At 44.2% G+C, this 18,530-nt stretch overlaps 1 protein-coding gene across 1 annotated transcript; it reads left to right on the forward strand.

Moving 5' to 3' along the window:
• Positions 1 to 252: 252 nt before the first annotated feature.
• Positions 253 to 2,020, forward strand: LOC145016613 (uncharacterized). The gene is made up of 2 exons (XM_078974870.1): positions 253 to 996; positions 1,124 to 2,020. The coding sequence occupies exons 1-2, from the start codon at positions 395 to 397 to the stop codon at positions 1,836 to 1,838; spliced, it is 1,317 nt and encodes a 438-aa protein (XP_078830996.1). The 5' UTR covers positions 253 to 394; the 3' UTR covers positions 1,839 to 2,020.
• The last annotated feature ends 16,510 nt before the right edge of the window (positions 2,021 to 18,530 follow it).

Consider the following 18,530-nt stretch of genomic DNA (forward strand, 5'->3'; position numbering starts at 1 on the left):
GGAGATCCCATCAAATCGCTGGCATCTTATTTTGCATACGTGCCCCCAGCTCATTCCCTCACGCATTATCTACTTACAGAACAAAAACAGCCAAATCCTAGATCAAAATACAACTACTTATGCATTATGTACAAGTCATTACAGCATGTTTGTTATCGATATCCTATTAATAGCTCTGGAAGATATTTCCAGCCTGTAATCTCTCTGTCTCGCTCATATCTCTCTGTATCGACATCTATCTGTAAATATGCGTATAATATATATACGACGCACTTGATTTTAACAATTTCACAACAGGTTTTCTAATCTGATCCAGATTCTCGGAGAATTACGATAATTGGGGAAAAGGAGTGTAAAAAAAGTGGTTCTTGATTAAATTAAACGGGAGGACGCCATGGATCCGTGTCCTTACGTGCGAATACTCGTCGGAAGTTTAGGATTGAAGTTTTCCGGTGGTGGCGCTGGTATAAGTCCGCCGTCGACATATTATTGCAAGATTAAACTCAAGAACGACGTTACCCAGTTCTCGGATATCAGTTCTATCGCAGATGGTGATGTTAATCAAGTAAATGATCAAGTTCAAGCTTGCTTTAATTTGAAGAAATCGGAGTTTGATAAGCTCGTTGATAAATCAAACGTGTTGAAGATTGAGGTTTATTCGGGTAGGAGGAGTAATCCGATTTGTGGGTTTGGGAGCAGTAAGTTTCTTGGATTTGTGACGGTGGGTTTGGATTCGGAGGCGGTTTCCGGTGGTGGTAACCGTGGATGTTCGGTGGTTCGGAACGGGTGGGTAGGGATTGGTGATCGGAGTTCGAAAAATCCGGTTCAGTTACATTTGAGTATTCGGGTCGAACGTGACCCGAGATTTGTGTTCGAGTTTGATGGTGAACCCGAGTGTAGCCCACAAGTATTCCAAGTGAACGGGAATCTACGTCAAGCTGTGTTTACTTGCAAATTCAGTTTCAGAAACAACAGAGAACAGAAATTGCGATCTGAGTAAGTTCCTTCTTCACTTTTTCAGTTTTTCTATCTTGTAGTAAACATGTTCGACGAATTGTCTAAACGAAAATTTAAACCTGTTTCATTGCTTAATCTAATGGTGTGTTTGATTTTTGTTTTACAGTTCATCGTTATCGGAAACAAAGAACTCAAAAATATGGTTAAGATCGATACGAAATGATAAAGAAAAGCCTGTAAAAGAACGAAAAGGATGGTCAATTACAATTCACGATCTTTCCGGTTCGCCGGTGGCCATGGCGTCAATGGTGACGCCGTTTGTCCCATCAAACGGAACAGACAGCGTCTGCTCGTCGAACCCCGGCGCGTGGCTCATTCTCCGACCGGGTCACAGCACGTGGAAGCCATGGGGCCGTTTGGAGGCGTGGCGGGAGTCGAAAGGTAAAGATCACCTCGGCTACCGGTTCGAGCTTCTACCGGACGCCGCCGTGAGTGGGCTGGATCCGGTGACGTTATCCAACTCCACCATCAGTTCCAAAACCGGTGGGAAATTCACCATAGACATGAGTAATGGAAGCTCACCGAATTCCACCCCAAATGGGAGTTTCGGATCCGGGTCTGGATCAGGATCCGATTTCGAAATCGGGTCATGGGCGCATTTGATGTATCAAGGTTTTGTGATGTCGTCATCGGTGGCCGGCGGAGGACGGTGTAGTAAGCCGGAGGTGGAAGTTGGTGTTCAGCACGTGACATGCACGGAGGATGCAGCCGCTTTTGTTGCATTGGCGGCGGCGATGGATTTGAGTATGGATGCTTGTCAGCCGTTCTCTAGGAAGCTCCGAAAGGAGCTGAGGCACGACGGCGAAGAGTCGATATTTTAATTTTAATTTTTTTGTTGCCGTTTTGAAGAATGTTCTAGAAGAGAGTGTACAGTCAAATTAGTCACATGTTTTTTTTTGGAATGTTTGATGGTTTTGTTTTTTTTGTTTGTGAAGATGAATGTATGTACAGCTGTTTCATTCAAGACATCAAAAAATCAATTAAAAATTGTTTCGACTTTTCATACTTTGAGTTATACATTGTTATCTTTTACATTTTCTTTTATCATTTAAATCATTTATCTCAAAATAATCAAAATCCAAATAAACTTAAAATCACATTTTCAGAAGAATTGATAGCTCATATTCCTCTTCGACAATCAAATCCAAATAAACTTAAATCAAATTAGGAAGAAAATAAGTCCGGATAAATTCGAAAGAATCCATGTGTTTCGTATTATCACAATTTTTGTATAAATAATGTATAAGAAATACTAGAAATTCGTAACCAACCGATATTTGCAAGTTGCAACTACATGATAAACCATCCAAACTCTTTAACAATACAAAATTCAAAAACAATCAAAATTGCTTAACAACCATATCTTTTCATATTCTTAATTTTGAGATTTAAATATAGACGTTAAAATAATATGTAGAAGGACGGATTTTCTCTCGTGTACATGGCACACGAGGCTTTCTAAGGAGCCCCATGTCTAAAACACTGCAACCAAATTCTGTAATTTACTCTAGTTTAATACGTTAGTATTCATAATGGATTTAAAAAAAAAAAAAACTACACATTTTTTGTATTATTGATTTTGCTTTCTTACAAAAGGTTACATAATATGCAATGATCATGATGTGAGGTATCTTTGCAGGGTTATGCCGAGGATTAGAATACCAAACCTTTTATTTATTTTAAAAAAAAAAAAAAAAAAAGTTCATATAATCAAGCTACCAAGGAGAGGCATGATTGTCGAATGTTTTATATGAGACATTACTAACCATTAAGATACATATAACTAAACACATCAGTACATCTTAATTAAATTTAATTCAAAAATACAATGAAAATATAATAAAACATAGATTTCAAAAAAAAAAAAAACAAATTTTCATTTAATAAAAAAGATTACATTAATTTAGTTTTTCATTCAATAAAAAGGATTACATTAATTTAATCCATATATGATTTTTCCAAAATCAATTATTTGAAGCCTAACTAAATAAATATATAAATATGTCTTTCAATTTTGTATGCAGACTAAGTTTATATTCCAAACATCTTCATCGTTGTAAATTTGATCCTCGTTTAGATCCATTAACTAAGCCCAAATACTTGGTGTACATCGAAAATCAAAGAACCCTAATTTTGAAAACCAAATTTCCATCTAATTGAAAAGTGGTCAAAGAAATTACCTCTTTCCTTCCAAGCTACACTCGTCTTCCTCACAGGAGCACCACCCTGATGAAATCAAACATCTTCTTCCTAATGGCCGTTTTAATTCGTCTACACCACAATTAACCACGACCACAGTCAATCACCATGGTGGTGTTCACGGTCCGTGGTCGTTGCCACCTAGACCACGAGATGTCTCGTTGCCAGTACTCCGTGCGACCTTATAAACACATGGTAATATCGTATTGAACTTTAAATAAGAATAAGATACGATTCGATATTGTTTTTTTACACTTGATACAAACAAAAATTCAAATTTTAATTTGGTCCCAATTTTATTTAGATAAAACTGCAAAAATGGTCAATGTGATATTTATTTTTTATGAGGTTTAGTCAAAACCTCGATTTTTTTGGTTTCGTTGTCCTTTTAAGCTAATTTCGTTGCAGATTTTGTCTCTCAGTAAAATGAAATGACTTTAATACTCTTGGGTATTTATTTTCTATTTTTAAATTTATTTTTTTAAAGTTTCATAATTGTTTTTTCATTTTAATAATTAAAAAAATAAGAGGGTCTCTCTCTCTCTCTCTCTCTCTCTCTCTCTCTCTCTCTCTCTCTCTCTCTCTCTCTCTCTCTCTCTCTCTCTCTCTCTCTCTCTCTCTCTCTGTACCCTAAAATTGAGATTAGTGAAAGAAATTTGGGGTATGTGTTGCTTTCACCAACCAATTTTTCTTCCTAAGATCTGTTAACAAGCACCCACCTCAGAAACTATAACGACCCGAAGATCACGACATAAATTTTTTTGTGTTTTTAAATTAATAGATTGTCAATACAGATTGTTTCTATAAAACCAGAGTAATCAATATTTAGCAAAACATCCTTTAACCAAAGTAATTCACAAAGTGTGGAAACATGTGGTGTGTGCGTTGCAATCGTCCCGAACTCTTTCATTTGAAAATTGAAGTACTTGAAACATAAATTGAAAACTGTAAACACAAAAATTAACGAATTCCCCAAAATACCACACCACATATAATCACAGATTATCATGCACATATATATATATATATATATATATATATATATATATATATATATATATATATATATATATATATATATATATATATATATATATATATAGATGCCATGGGATCCCCACCCCCCCCCCCCCACCCCCACCCTCTCATTGTCTAACATCCATATGCCACAAGCTCTCCCCGGGGTCTTCCATGCAAGTATCACTGAGACAACTAGCATATCACATAACACATAATGAGTCTGCATTGATGCCTTCGACCCATGGATATAATGAAAAGACTTATCTCGTATTGCTGAAACATACAAAAAATCCTTGGCTGCTGACTGACAAACCTTGAAATACCAATAACAAAATAATACCCAATTAACAATTAGGTTCTAATCTATAACCATAACTCCATGCCTGGGGTAAAAAGACCATTTTACCGCTAACCTATCCTTGTCCAAAACTATGGCCCAAACTATAATCTGCAAGGCCCAAAAGCCAATTAATCGACCAATGGCCCAATTTTCCAAATTGGGCCCTAGCCTCTACATGTGTAACACCGTAAAATTTAAGACAATTTTTCGCATTTTAAAACACATTTTCCAAACACATTTATTAACAAAATATCATTGTATCATATCTTCGTTTCACAAAACATTTCCCAAGATCAAAATACATAAAATCTCATGCGTGTGTACAAATCATGTCGGCACCTTCCCGCGATCATCACTGGTACCTGAAACACATAACACATAACACTGTAAGCATGAAGCTTAGTGAGTTCCCCAAAATACCATACATAACACATACTAGCCACTCGAGGCTATAACTCTGTGGGCCCTTGGGCCCTAACTCTGTGGACCCTCTGGTCCTAGCTCCGTGAACCTTCTGGTTCTAACTCTGATATAAACATGGCATAAATCACATAGAGATAATGCAGTGCAACACATCACATAATAGCATACAATAACTCTGTCACATAACTCTAATTACCACTCAAGGTAAAGTATAGTGAGAAGACTCACCTCAGATGTCTCGGTAAATCTCTAACTCGGTAGAAATACGATCTAGCCTCCGCCTAATCACATAAAGTAAATAATCTCATAAATATAACTCTCGGGACTAGGCTCAACCCTCTCTTGACACCCTCAGAAGGGTAAAAGACTATTTTACCCCTATTTTGGCTCAAAGGCCCTCATTGTTGACCAAACCCTAAAAGTCAACAAAAGTCAACGGTCAAACTTTGACCCGACTCGTCGAGTGCACTTAGGCGACTCGGTGAGTCTACACGTGTCCATTAACTCTCTGGTCTCGCTTGGCACGTCGATTCTCTCCCCTTGCTCGACGAGTCACACTTGGCATGAATCGCGGGGCCACCTCGACTCAACTCGTCGAGTCTCAAGATCAACTCGGCGAGTTCTGCCTTGAACTCCAGTCCTCTAATCCCTCTCTGACTCACTGAGTTATTCCCCAACTCGGCAAGTCTACTCACTGAGTGATTTACGGGAAACCCTAACCCTACTCGCCGAGTCTACCCTTGGACTCGGCGAGATTATGCCATGCACAAACTCAATTGACCTCCTAAGGTCAGATCTGTTCCTTTGATCCATAGATCTGACCTTCCCAAGCCTGATAAACACGTAAAGCTCGAATCTTGAGACTCATGGGACGTCTAGGAGGTTTCACTTAGTGATTTAGCCCCAAAAATAACATCTTAAGCTCAACACCTCCATAGTTCAACATAAAGCAAGTTGAGATAAGCTCTTTAGACCACTATGGGTCCAGATCCGAAGTCTCAAAGCGAATAAGGGCCATATTCTCACAATTTCTTCCATTAAAGGACATGAAAACTCTACATCTATGGATTCCTTCAACAAAACAGATAAAGGGGCGATATACTACCTCAAAGATGAAGTCTTTTTCTCGAAATCCACATATGCACCACCTCCTTGGTCTCCTCTAAGCTGGAAACACCTCCTTCTTGCAAGAATCAACCACAAAGATCAAGAAATGGATCCTTTCCTCTCACAATCGCTCTAGCTCTTTTAGGGTTTCTCTCTGGGGTTTGGTAGCCGCAAATGATGGCCCTAAGGGCCTTTTAATAGGTCCCAACCCCGGGAAATTAGGGTTTCATTAAACAGCGTGGACTCGCCGAGTCCACTCATGGACTCGCCGAGTCTAATCATGAACCCGGATGAGAATCCGCGACTCTACTCGGCGAGTCTAAGCACCAACTCGCCGAGTCCCTCAACAAACTCCAAAATAAATGAATAAAATAATATACTTGGGAATCCGGATGTTACAACATGGGCCTTACCTTAAAGCCCAAACATCTTTCTATTCCAAAACATTTAGCATTCTGATGGCCCATTAGCGTAGAATCATCCAAAGCCCAATAATGGCCACTTATGGCCTAATTTTCCAAATTGGGCCCAAACCTCTTCAATGGCCTTATCCTAAAGTCTAATAATTTCCTTGGTCCAAAAACCCGTTTCCAGATGGTCCACAAAGGTGATGGGTTTGAGCCAAAAGAACATCCTATGTGCTCATGCAAACCCTAAGGCTTGGATCTAAGTTTCTCTATTATAATTGCAATTCATCCAAGACTTATGAACCCTAGATCTAGCATTCATATTTCGATATTATCACATGAAACATATCTAGATACTTACCTCTTCAACAATGGCTTGAATCTTCTTGTCTTGGAGCTTAGAGTCACAAATGTCACTCCTCTAATGGCTTACAAACACCACACAAGAAAGAGGATGATATTGGAGATATGGGAGAGGAACAAATGTCGGCTATAAACTCTTATAGGGTTTCAAGTGGCCGAAAACTAATGCCCTGGGGATTCTATTTATACTTGTGCTGCTAGGGTTTCAGTCAAAACCCTAATGGACAACTTAGGCCTTAACTAGTCCAAAGAAGCTTTTGGAATAGGGCCCTTATGGCCGAAATTAGGATGGACACATCCCTAATTTCTTCCATGCCTAGTCCATAAGGCTTCGCAACCCAATATTCAACTATCACACATTTGACAGTTTAAGTCCCCTTTATTAATTAATGTCTTTTAGCCATAGAAATATTTCTTAATTAATTATTGTCTAATATTAATTAAACTACCTGATTTCTCTTTTAATATATTATTCATATAATATAGTAATAAACCACAATAACCTCTCTCTCTCTCTCACCATAAATCACCCTGTCAAGTTGCTCTGGTGAAGGCAACCCAAAAGCACCATGCACAACCGGGTCAAATACATACCAAATATAGTTACGGGCTTAGATACTAATCCAACAGTCTCCCACTTGGATAAGTCTAGTAACTATAGTGTAAGTACAATCTGATTAGCAATCGTAGCTCTCAAAGACGCTGTCGAACTTTGATCTTATCAGTAACATGTGCTTTAGATAAGGGATCGTATAGTCCTCCGTTCTAGATATCATGCGGACAATTACATGGAACATAGTCATACTCATTGTCCAACAGTTTGTTTCTCAATGTCTGATTCGTGTGACATAGAACTTAATTGAACACATCAATTCAGTCCTGATCGGGCCCGACACATAAGTCAAACCAAATCATCGAGGGGCCCAGATATCGCTGTTACCCTCTTAGGATAAAAGGAACAGATAAACTTTGACTTATATGCATTTGCCATTCACTCATCAAATCATGCACAACAATGCGTTTTATAACATCAAGTTACTGATGTGTTTACACATTATCAATGCACAACTAACTCGCAAATGATAAACCGTATATCTAGGTTTTAAGACCATATGATATTATCGTCTTGCGATCACTCGTGATAAATTCTATGAAGTGATACCAGCAAGTGCGGGTTTAATCTAATGCTCAAATCAAATTCATAAGCACTCATGAACGTTGCAACAAACCTTTGCTATGTCTAATACACTTTTGATAATCTACAAACCAAATCATGACAATATTCTTTCATACCTACTCCTAAAGTATGAGCTACTGTGGAACATTCGAATAATCTTATTATTCAGGAAGTCAAAACATTCAAAGTGAAACAATAGGTAAACAATTAACATAAGACAATAAATTTACTTATAAATAATACTCTTTTATTTAATCATCAAATGTCAATTACATTTATCTATTACATGTTTCGAAGCTATCTAATCTAAAATAATACCGTCCTTCAGCCCGATGCTCCTAGCGTGCTACAAGTGTTTAACCCTACTTAGTCCCTTCGTACGGGGATATGCTGGGTTATCCTCCGACGATACCCTCTTCACTACGAGGAGTCCTTCTTCCACCCGATGTCGAATAAAGTGATATTTTTTGTTGATATGTCGAGATCTACCATGATCTCTCGGTTCCTTGGTCAAGGCATTCACTCTTGCATTATGACAAAAAATTTCCATGGGCTCCTTTATGGCTGGCACAACTACAAGGTCTCCGATGAATTTCTTTAACCATATCGCCTCCTTTGATGCTTCGCTCGCCGCTATATACTCTGATTCGCACATTGATTCAGCTACGGTCTCCTGCTTGGAACTTTTCCAAGTCACTGATCCTTCATTCAAGGTAAAGACCTAGCCCGACTGCGAACGGCAGTTGTCCCTGTCGGTTTGAAAACTGGCGTCACTATACCCTCACACGCTTAAGTCATTACTCCTACCGAGGACTAGAATCCATTCCTTGGTCCTCCGAAGGCACTTAAGAATATTCTTGACTGCGGTCGAATGTGCTTTGCCAGGGTTCCCTTGATATCTGCTGACCATGCTCAAAGTGAAGGCCACATCAGGGCGAGTACAAGTCATAGTATACATAATCGAGCCAACTGTGGAAGCGAATGGTACTCGACTCATTTCTGCTATCTCGACTTCGGTACTCAGGCTTTAAGTCTTACTCAACTTGGCATTACTTTGGATTGGTAACTCCCCCTTCTTAGAATTCTCCATACTAAAACATTTTAGCACTTTGTCCAAGTAAGTATTTTGACTAAGTCCTATTAGTCTTTTACTTCTGTTTCTCACTATCCTTATTCCCAAAATATAGGTAGCCTCTCTGAGGCCCTTCATTGCAAAACACTTCCCAAGCCAGGACCTGACTTCCTGCAACGTCGAGATGTCATTTCCTATGAGTAATATATCGTCGACATACAACATGAGGAAGCTAACTATACTACCACTGGCTTTGACATATACACATGATTCACCCTCGCTTCGTAGAAAACCAAAATCTTTTACTTTTTCATTGAAACAAAGATTCCATCTGCGAGACACTTGCTTCAATCCATAAATGGATTTTTCAAGCTTGCACACTCTATTGGGATTCTTCACAATGACAAAAACCTCTGGCTGACTCATGTAAACATCCTCATCCAACTTCTCATTAAGGAAAGCGGTTTTGACATCCATCTGCCATATTTCAAATTCATGAAATGTAGCAATGGCCAACATCACCCTAATATACTTTATCTTCGCAACCGGTGAGAAGGTCTCATCATAGTCAACTCCGGGAGTTTGAGTAAAGCCCTTCGCAACCAATCATGCCTTATAAGTGTGCACATTCCCATCCATGTCGGTCTTCTTCTTGAAGTTCTATTTGCACCCGACTATCTTACGACCTGGCACATTATCAACCAAGCTCCAAACTTGGTTATCGTATATGGAATGAATCTCGCTGTCCATCACCTCTTTCCACTTTGCAGACTCCGGGCCTGCCATGGCTTCCTTATAGCTGTTAGGTTCGTCCAAATTCACTAATGTACTATTAGGGGTGCAAATGAGCCAAGATACTCGCGAGCTACTCGAGATCGGATCATTAAAAGCTCGACTCAAAACCGATTTTAAACGTGAAACGACCCAAAATACGACCCGAAAATTTTTGTTTTTAATACCATCAAAAATATAATCAGAGTATTATATAAATAAACCACGCGTGATATGTCCCAAAAATATAATAAAGTACTGTGCGGAAACTGCATCATACTACATCGAAAACAATAACTAAATCAAATCCAGACTAAGCTGAAGCGGTGGTGTGTGCGATGCCGTCACCCCGCGCTCTTCCCTTTGCTTGCGGAAGTACCTGAAACCAAAACTGAAACTGTAAGCACGAAGCTTAGTGAGCTCCCCCAACTTACCACATACCATACAAAACATATAAACACATACTGGGCCTTGCCCACTGCATCGGGCCGGGGCCCGGAAACTGCATCGGACCGAAGTCCGGAACTGACTGGGACCTTGTCCCCTGCATCGGACCAAAGTCCGGAACTAACTGCATCGGACCGGAGTCCGGAACTAACTGCCTCGGACCGAAGTCCGGAACTGACTGGGACCGTGTCCCCTGCATCGGACCGAGGTCCGGAACTGACTGAGCATAGCATAGCATATCATAACAAACATACTGCATACTGCATCGGGCCGTAGCCCGGAACATAAAACACTTAACACATAGCACATGAATTATGTTTGAACCACGAAGGCATCAGTCATACTAACTACTACATCGGACCAAAGTCCGGAAACTACTACTAACTGGACGGGCCGGCATTGTGGCCTTAGACCCGTCCCTACTGGAAGGAAACTCACCTCGTAAGCTAGCGGATGAGTGTGTGGCTCGGAAGGCTAACGGCTGCTGCTCCTGAATCTCCTCGGCTACAAATCCATAAACACACTCGATCAATCACTAACACTACACTCAGGGTAAAATGACTCTTCTACCCTTGGTCAAAGTCAACTTACTCAGGGCTGACTCGCCGAGTCGGGATACCCAACTCGCCGAGTCCTAGACTCCCCACTCAACTCTTACACGCTGATACTCGTCGAGTGTGGCATCGACTCGACGAGTACCCTCTGGATCCAAGAACTCAGATGATCTTCATCCGACTCGCCGAGTCGGATGAACAGACTCGACGAGTTGTTCTTGATCCCCCAAGAAGATTGCCTTGGACTCGCCGAGTCGTATGAACAGACTCGCCGAGTCCCTCCATCACTGAGTCTACCCTCAACTCGCTGAGTCCACTCCCTAACTCACCTCGTCCACTCGACACTGAAGAAACTGAAGAACTCGGGACTCGCGACCGGACTCGTCGAGTCGTTCTTCCGACTCGCCGAGTCGCCGCCATGCAACATGTTTTTACTCGATTTCTCTTGAATCCAACACATGCAAATGATAGATCTGGGTCCATTAAGCTGTTTTACCACGTAAAGTTTCCAACTTTACGTGCACAACCACATGAATGAGGGAAATAAGACTAAAATATGCACAATAAGGGTAGATCCATGGCTAATATGTAATGTAACTCCAAAAAGGTAGTGGATCTGGACCCTACAACACCCCAACACTCAGATCTAAAGATATTTCGGCTTAATAACACATTCAAGCAAGCATGAAGCTTGGAACAAGCATCAAATAGCCCTAAAAGAGCTCTAATGGAAGTTTAAACATGAAACCAGAAGGGAACTTCGAAAATACCTCAATAAGTTCACACTTGACCTCGGATCTTGGCACTAGAACACGTTTCCTTGCTTCCTTCTTCTTCTCCTTCTTCACCTCTTCACAAAATGGAACAAGATCACATATAAGCTCACAAATGGAAGGTTTAGGGTTTCTCACAGTGCTCTCAGGGGGAAAGTGGCGAGATGGAGGCTATAATGGGGTTTAAATAGTGAGCAAACCCGGGGATTTAGGGTTTCTCCCAAACGGACGGACTCGCCGAGTCGCCGGCTCCCGCGTGCCCATGATGCGCGACTCGACTCGGCGAGTCAGGCTAGAACTCGCCGAGTCCCTCTTAAAAACTTAGCCTAAAATCAAGTTAATTAACATACCGGAAACGGGTCGTTACAATTCTCCCCCCACTTGTCTCAGACTTCGTCCTCGAAGTCTGCTACAGCTGGATCCGCGAATAACTCCGGGTAGTGCGTTCTCATTTCCTCTTCAGCCTCCCATGTCCATTCAGACCCCTTCCGGTGCTGCCACTGCACCTTTACCAGCTGGATCACCTTGTTCCTCAAGGTCTTGGTCTTCCGTTCCAGAATTGCTATCGGCTTCTCGATATAATTCAGGCCGCTATCGACCTGGATATCCTCCAAGGGAACGACCGCTGTCTCGTCCACTAAACACTTCCTCAACTGCGACACGTGGAAGGTGTTGTGTATCAAACTGAGCTCCTCAGGAAGATCTAACCGGTAAGCAACCCGACCCACCCGGGCCAAAACCCTGAAAGGACCAATAAATCTGGGGCCCAATTTGCCCCTCTTCCGGAACCTGATGACACCTTTCCAAGGTGAGACTTTCAGAAGGACCATGTCTCCCACCTGGAACTCCAAGTCTGAACGCCTCCTGTCGGCGTAGCTCTTCTGCCGACTCTGCGCAGTCTGCAGTCTACTACGGACCTGCTGGATCAGTTCCTTCGTCTTGAGCACCACCTCGGTGCTCCCCATGACCCGCTGACCGACCTCGCCCCAACAAATCGGGGTCCTGCACTTTCTGCCATATAACATCTCAAAAGGAGGTCGATCAATGCTCGCATGATAGCTATTGTTATACGAGAATTCCGCTAAGGGAAGGTACGTATCCCAACAGCCCCCAAAATCTAGAACGCATGCCCTAAGCATGTCCTCGAGAGTCTGAATCGTCCTCTCGCTCTGCCCGTCGGTCTGAGGGTGAAAAGCGGTGCTGAAAAGGAGACGAGTACCCATCTCATCGTGAAACCGCTTCCAGAATCTGGACGTGAAGCGAACATCTCGGTCCGACACTACCGATACCGGCACTCCATGACGTGCCACAATCTCTCGCACATAGATATCGGCTAACCTCTCAGCCGATATACTCTCCTGGATCGGAATAAAATGGGCACTCTTCGTCAACTGATCCACCACTACCCATATCGAATCTACTCCACGTGCGGTCCTGGGAAGTTTGGTGATAAAATCCATGGTGATATCCTCCCATTTCCACACGGGAATATCCAACGGCTGCATCTTGCCGTGAGGTTTCTGGTGCTCCGCCTTGACCTTCCGGCAGGTCAAGCACCTCTCAATGTACCAAGCGACGTCCCGCTTCATGCATGGCCACCAATAATCAGGTCGAAGATCTCGATACATCTTCGTCGCCCCTGGATGGATAGAAAATCGAGACTTATGAGCCTCGTCCATCAATACCTGCCGTACCCCACCCCAGAACGGTACCCACACCCTACCATGAAGCGTCATCAAACCCCGACTGTCGTAGTCGAACGAAGCTACTCGGCCCACTATCCTCTCGCACTTCTGCCTCTCCTCCTTGAGACCCTCCAACTGGGCCTCCTTGATCCGCTCCAACAAAGGAGTGATCACCGTCATCCTCATACACAAATCCTTGATAGGGGCCGCCGACGCCTTACGGCTCAGGGCATCGGCCACCACGTTGGCCTTCCCTGGATGATACAGGATCTCACAGTCATAGTCCTTCAGCACATCCAACCATCTCCTCTGTCTCATGTTCAAACTCGGCTGATCCATAAGATATCGTAAACTCTTGTGGTCCGTGTAGATAGTACAGCGGACCCCATACAGATAATGCCTCCAAATCTTGAGGGCAAATACAACTGCCCCCAGCTCCAAGTCGTGGGTAGGATAATTAGCCTCGTGAGGCTTCAACTGTCTCGAGGCATAAGCCACCACGTGGCCTCGCTGCATCAACACTGCTCCCATACCTGTGATCGAAGCATCACAATAGACCACGAAATCCTCAACACCCTCTGGCAAGGTAAGGATCGGAGCCTCGCACAATCTCTGCCTGAGAGTCTCGAACGCCGCCTGCTGCTCAGGCCCCCAACGAAAAACTACCGACTTCTTGGTTAGGCGGGTGAGCGGCACTGCTATCTTGGAGAAATCCTGAATAAATCTCCGATAATACCCTGCTAATCCTAGGAAGCTCCGAATCTCAGATGGAGACCTCGGAACCTCCCACTGCATCACGGCCTCAATCTTGGCCGGGTCAACCAAAATACCCTTCTGATTAACGAGATGCCCAAGAAACTGCACCTCGCGCAACCAGAACTCGCACTTGGAGAACTTAGCGAAAAGTCTCTCCCTCCTCAAAGTCTCCAACACCTCCCGCAGGTGCTCCTCGTGCTGCCCCTGCGTCTTGGAATACACCAAGATGTCATCAATGAACACTATCACTGACCGATCCAGCATCGGTCTGCACACGCGGTTCATAAGATCCATGAACGCGGCTGGGGCATTGGTGAGCCCAAATGGCATCACCACAAACTCATAATGACCATACCGGGTCCTGAAAGCAGTCTTCTGCACATCCTCATCCCTGACCCTCATCTGGTGGTAACCGGAGCGTAGGTCGATCTTGGAGAACCAAGACGCTCCCTGGAGCTGATCAAACAAGTCATCTATCCTCGGAAGTGGGTAACGGTTCTTCACCGTTACCTTGTTCAACTCCCGGTAATCAATACACATCCGATGCGACCCGTCTTTCTTCCTCACAAATAAGATCGGCGCTCCCCAAGGCGAACTGCTCGGCCGGATGAAACGCTTGTCTAACAGCTCCTGAAGCTGTGTAGACAACTCCTGCATCTCAGGGGGAGCAAGCCGATATGGTGCTTTGGCTATCGGAGCCGCACCAGGAACCAGGTCAATCCTGAACTCAACCTGCCTCTCAGGAGGTATCCCCGGCAAATCCTCAGGAAACACGTCCGGGTAATCTCGAACAATAGGAACATCATCGATCGTCGTCTTGCCCTTATCCCGGGCATCCAAGACATAGGCTACATAACCGGCGCAACCCTGCTGAACGTAGCGCCTCGCCCTAACGGCAGAGCAGAAGGTCAATCCTCGTTGGGGCCTCTCGCCCTGAATCACTATCTCTCCCCCACTGGGAGTGCGAACCCTCACTAGCTGAAGTTCACAATCAATCACCGCTCCATTGGGGCTCAACCAATCCATGCCCACAATGACTTTATTCCCGCGCAGGGGAATCGGAACCAAATCCACTAGAAACTGCTCCTCAAATATCTGAAGGGAACATCCTCTGCATACTCTGTCGACCCTCACGGTCCTATCATCTGCTATCTCAACCTCTAATGGACAATCCAGCTCCCCTGGAGCTATGCTAAATCTCTTGCTTAGCGCAAGCGATACAAATGATCGGGTGGCCCCCGAGTCAAACAATACCAAAGCAGGGATGTCGTTCACCGAGAACGACCCTAAATAAAACGTACCATCAAATAATATTCAATCGATATATTAATATTTAAAAGATGAAAGAAATACACATACCCGTCACCACATCAGGAGTCGCTCGCGCCTCCTCTGCTGTCATCTGAAATGCCCTGCTCTTCGCCACTGGCGCATCAGCTCGGCCCTGACGGCCATCCGTGATCCTCAAAGTGGCAGGGGCGGGTGCATGCACCTTCCCTGCTGCAGCTAAACTGGGACACTGGGACCTTTTGTGTCCCCTCTGATTGCACTGAAAGCAAATCAGATCCGATGCTGTAACCGTAGTGGCAGGGGCCGTACAATCCCTACTCATATGCCCGGTCCGACCGCACTTGTAGCAGCCGGAACTCCCTGCCTTGCACGCCCCCTCGTGCAACCTCCCACACTTGCCACACCGACCGTGGCTCTGCTGACCTCTGGACCTGTGATCTGAAACCTTGGGCTTTTTGCCCACAATGCCTGTACCCACAACTGCCTCCGGTTTCCTCTTCCTCTCCATCTCGAGATCAATCTCCCTCTCTCTTGCTCTAGCAATCATGTCGTCCAGTGTTTTGCAACTGGACCGGCTCACAAACATCCGAATATCGCTCCGCAACATCTCGTGATAACGGGCCTTCTTCATCTCCTCATCTGCTGCATACTGTGGAACAAGAAGGGCCCGCTCCCTGAACTTGGCGGTGATCTCCGCCACTGTCTCGGTAGTCTGGGTAAGATCCTGGAACTCCCTGGCTAACTGTTGCACCTCAATGACCGGTGCGAACTCCGCTCTGAACCTGGTAGAGAAATCAGCCCAGGTCATGGCATCCAATGCCGCATCATCCCCGATGGCATGTCCTACCTCCTCCCACCAGTCACGTGCCCTGTCCTTCAGGAGACAGGACGCCAATCTGACCTTGTCCCCCTCGGGACATCTGCTAGTGCGGAATGCGTTGGCCACGTCCGCCAACCACCTGGTACTCGCTATGGGGTCCCGTGCCCCGTGATAGTCAGGAGCCCCGCATGCCCTGAACTCCCTGAAAGTGAGTGTGCGCGACCCCATCACGGCCGCTATCTCAGTACGGAAAGTACTCAGTCTGTCATCCATCATCTCCAAAATGCCCTCCTTGATCGAACCGAAGATCACAGGAGTCTGCTCAAGTATGATGCGAGTAACCTCAGAAGAAAGGAACTCTCTGGTCTGCTCATCCATCTGTCCGACCTCCGGGTCGGATCCCGATCCTGATCCCCCTCCGACATCTGAACTGCCGGCTGCTGGCCTCGGATGCAAAACTACCATTCTGAAACATAACATAACAACATCAGAACACCGAAATATTTCAAGGGATCATGATACGACTACTAGCTTCCTGGTCTAATCTCGGCCTTCCTTGATTCGAGTACGGATCCTCTGCTTCCAGTAGTATGGGCCCCTACTACCTTCCACATCTATCCGTACTTTCCTCAAGAACCGCCTTGACTTCCCCAAGTCACTTCTACCGCTGCTATTCTCTGCTACTCTCGTCCTAGGCTTGCCCTAGAGAAACTCGAGCTCAATACGACTGGTCCTCAGCTGCTGTAGGTCTCCTCGCACTGCCAGTTAGCCATCACCTAAACACCATCACATATGATGAGGATCGGATAATTCTTCAAGTAAAAGATCCGTCCCTACAACGGTTGGACTCAAACAAGAGCTGCGCAGTAGGGCCAGTTCCAGCACTCTGGGATTATTCAAACCTGATTACATGTGGTGCGACGTGTCCACCTAATGGCTAACTCTCATTACTCGGAATCCCACTAAGCACAAAGCAAGAAGCATTCGGACAAGGGAACCAGACTCACGCGAACTATTCTTATAACAAGAAACTGCACTAGCATAGGATGCTAAGCTCATACTATCAGGCATAACCTAAACAGGCTATCCTACTGCTGTCTACTCAATTCTAGCACGCAACATTCATAAAGTTGTAACACATAAGCAGGCACATAAGGCATTCTCCTACACCCTTAGTCCTATTCTAGCATGCTGTTCTACTAAAACTGAAATTGAACAAATAACTTGTATGGGTAATTTGGGAGTACTTACTTGAGCTCGGTTGACCGCATGCACACACCTCTATTTTAAAACAATTCTTTTCCTTCTAAATGTTTCTCAAAATTCTTTTGTAAAAACATTTTATTAAAAATCTTTTATTTCCCCTTAGTTTGAGTTCAGATACACCCGAGAGTGTATCCGAATCCCTCAAACCAGGGCTCTGATACCAACTTGAAAAGACCCAAAATACGACCCGAAAATTTTTGTTTTTAATACCATCAAAAATATAATCAGAGTATTATATAAATAAACCACGCGTGATATGTCCCAAAAATATAATAAAGTACTGTGCGGAAACTGCATCATACTACATCGAAAACAATAACTAAATCAAATCCAGACTAAGCTGAAGCGGTGGTGTGTGCGATGCCGTCACCCCGCGCTCTTCCCTTTGCTTGCGGAAGTACCTGAAACCAAAACTGAAACTGTAAGCACGAAGCTTAGTGAGCTCCCCCAACTTACCACATACCATACAAAACATATAAACACATACTGGGCCTTGCCCACTGCATCGGGCCGGGGCCCGGAAACTGCATCGGACCGAAGTCCGGAACTGACTGGGACCTTGTCCCTTGCATCGGACCAAAGTCCGGAACTAACTGCATCGGACCGGAGTCCGGAACTAACTGCCTCGGACCGAAGTCCGGAACTGACTGGGACCGTGTCCCCTGCATCGGACCGAGGTCCGGAACTGACTGAGCATAGCATAGCATATCATAACAAACATACTGCATACTGCATCGGGCCGTAGCCCGGAACATAAAACACTTAACACATAGCACATGAATTATGTTTGAACCACGAAGGCATCAGTCATACTAACTACTACATCGGACCAAAGTCCGGAAACTACTACTAACTGGACGGGCCGGCATTGTGGCCTTAGACCCGTCCCTACTGGAAGGAAACTCACCTCGTAAGCTAGCGGATGAGTGTGTGGCTCGGAAGGCTAACGGCTGCTGCTCCTGAATCTCCTCGGCTACAAATCCATAAACACACTCGATCAATCACTAACACTACACTCAGGGTAAAATAACTCTTCTACCCTT

The sequence above is a fragment of the Lactuca saligna genome, chromosome 9 (genome assembly GCF_052625555.1).
Source record: "Lactuca saligna cultivar CGN05327 chromosome 9, ASM5262555v1, whole genome shotgun sequence".
Classification (NCBI taxonomy): domain Eukaryota; kingdom Viridiplantae; phylum Streptophyta; class Magnoliopsida; order Asterales; family Asteraceae; genus Lactuca; species Lactuca saligna.